The 5,087-nt window shown below is 33.9% G+C and overlaps 1 protein-coding gene across 1 annotated transcript; it reads left to right on the forward strand.

Moving 5' to 3' along the window:
- The first annotated feature begins 1,387 nt into the window (after positions 1-1,387).
- LOC116020353 (phospholipase A1-IIbeta-like) lies at positions 1,388-3,756 on the forward strand. Its single transcript, XM_031260834.1, has 3 exons — positions 1,388-1,700; positions 1,791-2,091; positions 2,874-3,756. The coding sequence occupies exons 1-3, from the start codon at positions 1,450-1,452 to the stop codon at positions 3,501-3,503; spliced, it is 1,182 nt and encodes a 393-aa protein (XP_031116694.1). The 5' UTR covers positions 1,388-1,449; the 3' UTR covers positions 3,504-3,756.
- Positions 3,757-5,087: the final 1,331 nt, after the last annotated feature.

A 5,087-nucleotide genomic window follows, 5' to 3' on the forward strand; every position in this document is an offset into this window, starting at 1 on the left:
ACTTTTAATCATTTTTTTTTGAGGTAATACTCAATATAATCCTCGACTATAGTGGTTTTACTCAATTTAGTCCTAAATGACTTTTTGTGTTCAATTTAGTTCTCGACTTTGATGGTTTTACCCAAGTTAGTCCTTTATTAAAAAATATGTTAGTGAACGTTTAGAAATAAGGTCGTCTTAATGGTTTTTAATTTCTAATCTTTCATCCCATTTGGGATGATTCCTTCTTCTTTCCCTATTAAGACCCATGCAGAAATGTAAATCTTCGTACCCAAATATTTATTTACTTTGTATTTATTTATTTAGGGTTGAAATTGATTTGGTACAAAAATTTGTATTTTTGCTTGTATCTTAATAAGGGAAAGAAGAAGGAATCATCCCAAATGAGATAAAGGATGTGAAATTACCATTAGTACCCTATTTCTAATAGTCAACTAACAGAATTTTTAACAAATGACTAAATTGTGTAAAACTATCAAAGTCGAGGACTAAATTAAGCACAAAAAGTCATTTAGGACTAAATTGAGTAAAACCATTATAGTAATATAGTCAAGGACTATATTGGGTATTAACTTATTTTTTTTCAAAACATCCACTTTTGGTCATAGTATTAATGGGACATGACCAGTTTTTGTCATCTAGCAACAAAATAATTTAAGCGTCATTAAATACAAAGGCGTTTCAGTTTTCAATTATATATTTTTTCAAAAAAATAAACAAAAAAATATAGTGGGTCAACCTACTTTGTATAAAAATAATCATTATATGGACCATGGTTCACATAATATATTGACAACACTAAAATTGGCGGCAAATTATTGTGTGGACCATGATCCATATAGTGTTGTGTAGATCATAACAAAAAATACATTTTTAATATACTAAATATACATTATTTGTGTACTGAATGTACATTGTACAATATAATGTAGATTCATTATACAAATAATGCGCATTCCCTGAATATAATGTACATTTTTAATATACTAAAAGTAAATTATTTTGTATAATGCACATTTTTTTTAAAATAAATAATGCACATTTAATACTAAAAAATATATTAAAAATGTATTATTTTTATGGTCCACACATTATGGACTGGCAAATTATTGTGTGAACCATGGTCGACATAATGTTGTGTGGACGACAACAAAAAGTACAATTTTAATATACTAAATATAAATTATTTGTATACTGAAAATACATTACATAAATAATGTACATCCCTTAAATACAATATACATTTTTAATCATAATTGAAAATTGGCTGCCCATCCACGATTTCTTGATATGGTCGTCTAATGAACAGTAAAATTCGCTGACACGAGGAGCGCGAGCGGAATGGCCGGGCGATGTGTATAAAAAGGGGGAGTATGTGGGGAGTTTCAGCACCACTTACTTCTTCAGAAATCCATAGAAAAAAAAAAAAAAGGAGAGAGAGAATTGAATATGAGTGGGAGTGGGATTGGGAACATTTGGAACCATGGTTGGAAGGAGCTAAGTGGGAGTGATAACTGGAAAGATCTACTGGAGCCGTTGGATTCTGATCTCCGCCGCTACCTCATTCACTACGGAGCCATGATTGAAGCCGTAGGCGATGGTTTCATAAAAGATTCAGATTCCAAAAATGTGGGAATGCCACGATACGCCAGGACAAACCTCTTTGAAAATACAGGACTTGTCAGGGGAAACCCTTTCAAGTACAAATAAATACTCTCTTTAATTTCATTCTTTCTTCACCCTGTACTACTAGTAGTAGTTATATATGCATGCTTTACTGTATGTTTCAGATATGAAGTGACCAAATACTTTTATGCAACATCTGAATTAGCATTCTGGAAGGAATCAGACTGGATTGGATATGTTGCTGTGGCCACGAATGAAGGAAAATTTGCTTTAGGACGAAGAGACATTGTGGTTGTTTGGAGGGGAACAGTCCGACCCTTAGAGTGGGCTGATGATGCCATATTCCTTTTTGTTAATGCGCCATTAATCTTTCCCAAAAACCCTGATCCTCTGGTGCATGAGGGTTGGTACTTTATGTACACCACCACCACCGATAAAGATGATGGAAAGAGTCCTAGAGATGAGGTATATATATCAGTGTTGCAAAAATTCCGCCTACACCTGACTAATCACTAGGCGCCAATTGACCGCCTAGCGTATCACCTTAAACGGTGGTCTAGGCGGCTGGCCAGCTAGGCGACCGCCTAAGCCTCCTAACCACCACATAGGCCGCTTAGGCCCTAACAACCTAGGCCTCCTAAGCGCCTACTAGACCTCGACTATGCCGCCTAGTTGGTCAATTAACTATTGCTCTTTCTCTTTTTTTTAATGGGTTATTTCCCGCAAAACAATATAGTTTTTAACAAAATAACCTACTCATGTTAATATTTAATATTTTAGTATTAACTATTAAAGTATTATATAATTTATAATTATTAGTGTATAAAAAATTAAAAATACTTAAACAAATTAAAAAAAATACAATAGGGCCTAGGCCCCAATTGATCCCGCCTAGGCATCCTAAGGGCTAGAGCTCCGGGAGCACTCGAGGAGTGCCTAGTTATTTTTTCAACATGATATATATATATATATATATATATATATATATATATATATATATATATATATAGCTTCGTTTTTATTTTATTTGTATTGTAGAATTTGACTTCACTTGCCTTTGCTATATACATATATATAGATTCATGAAGAAGTTGCATGACTTGAGTTATACTATGGCCCTGTTTGTTAAATTAGCTGATAGCTGATTGGGTTAGAGAGTATGATTAGTTTATAGAATTAGCTGATTATAGAAATGTGTTTGGTAAATTAGCTGTTAGCTGATAATTGTTTGTTTGTTATATATATAGATTCGTGAAGAAGTTGAAAGACTTGTTGAGTTATACAAGGCCGAGGAAGTTAGCATAACCGTGATAGGACACAGCTTGGGTGCATCCATGGCAACACTAAACGCAGTAGACCTGGCTGCCAATCCAATCAACAACAATAATAAAGATATTATTCCTGTCACTGCTTTCTTGTATGCAAGCCCCAAAGTAGGGGATCTGAATTTTCAAAAAGCCTTCTCTAATCAACAAAACCTTCGAGCCTTGCGAATCTCCGACGTCCATGATAAAGTTCCAACACTTCCGCCGTTTGGATGGAAAGATGGTGAAAACATGGATTCAAAAAAACCTTACGAAGAAGTGGGGGTGGGTTTGCAGATTGAATCTGAGAAATCCGACTATTTGAAGCCTAAGGACCTCAACTATCACGACTTGATGCTTTATATGCATGGAATTGATTTATACCAGACGTCTAAAGGGAAGTTTGAGCGTATCGGAGACTTTGATCTTGCCAAAGTTAATAAGTATCAGGATGCTTTGAATGACAAGTATGGTATACCAATAGCATGGTTTGACATAAAAGATAGAGTAATGGTTCAGCTGCCCAACGGGAATTATATCGTTGACGATCATGAAAACGACAAGACATTTTAATGCATATATATGCATGTGTGTTTGAATAAATTAAAGCTAAGTCTTCTCTAGCTTGATGAAGACCATTCTATAATTATTCAGTGTGGTTTGAATAAAATTGGAGCTGATGAGGCAACTAGCTGCTTGTGGCTAGCTGTCGTCTAGTCCAATGCATGTGTGCTTGTATTTGAATTATTATGTTTCAATCATCTCAGCTCTTTTCAGCAATGTATTATAAAATAATAAAAGATCAGACTTGATCGTATTGCTTTTACTTTGCTTTGTTCCTACTTAACAAAACTTAATTTAATTTGCTACTCAAATTGGGGTTGTTTACTTTGAATAATCTTCTTTCTAGCTGTTTTTGCCCATTCCTGCCTTTCAACATAAACACCTGCCATCACCTGGGGGAAACCTAAATTTCTGGGTTTGTGCCTAGATCAGCAAATTGGGGTGAAGATTACTAGATTAGGTTAATCAATTCAACTGAAAAAATTCAGTTAATTGCTTTTGATCGATTTGAGATTATTAATAATACCGATTATCTATTGGTTTTATTCAAAAGTTTAGTTAATCAAAATTCTTAGGGTGTAATTGGTAGGAACATGGGAATGGGAATCATAATGGAAATTAATATTTGATAATTGGGAAGGGTTTTGGTGAAAGTATTTTTCATGTTTGGTAAATAGCTAGGGTTGAATTTGAATGATTACTAACATTGATGTTTGGTTATGTATGACTATATAATCTGATTAAATGTTTTATAAATAAAAATGAAAATAAAAAATCAAAGCAATTGATCTTAAGAGTGACGATAAAGTGAATAGGTAATGCAGTGAGGAAGTTTATGAAGTGAAGAAAGATGAGTAAGAAGGCAATGAAATGAGCAGGCGATGAAATAAGGAAGACCAAGGCTGAATTAATGCATGATATATACCTATGAGCAAACGATGAGATGATGCAGAATAAGATTGAATTAATGCAGGATACTTATGAGCAGGCGATGAAATGAGGACGAATAAAGTTGAATTAATGCAATGATTATTGTTGTCAGATCACTACTTGCACACTTGTTGTGGCTTAGAACTGCAACTATTTGTCTATTGTTGTTATATTAGGTTTAATTTTTACAATTATGTAAACCTAATAAAGTGTATAACATGTAGATTTTAAATAGACTCAAAATCTATTTAAAGTCTAGTCTCTTTAATGACCTACATATTAAATAAACCTTTAAAAAGGCTTTTTAGCCATATCGCACGTATTGTAGGCTCGAGTTTAGGCCTTAAAAATCCTGCTACATATACAAACTCAAGCTTAGGCTCAGTCATCAATTTTTCATAGCAAGTCCATACCTAATCTTACACAATCGTTATACCATGCACCACGATACACATAGCAATGTACACCACATACGTAAACGACGTCGTTTCGATGTTAGTGGACGCGGACACGGACGCGGACGCGAATGACTACAGGGAATTTATTATCTATAATACACATAATCATTATCTAGAATACACAGAACATTTGCCTAGAATACACAGAATATTTGCCCAGAATACACAGAATATTTACACAAAATACACAGATGTTAGTGGACGC

Source organism: Ipomoea triloba, chromosome 1 (genome assembly GCF_003576645.1).
Source record: "Ipomoea triloba cultivar NCNSP0323 chromosome 1, ASM357664v1".
Lineage (NCBI taxonomy): Eukaryota > Viridiplantae > Streptophyta > Magnoliopsida > Solanales > Convolvulaceae > Ipomoea > Ipomoea triloba.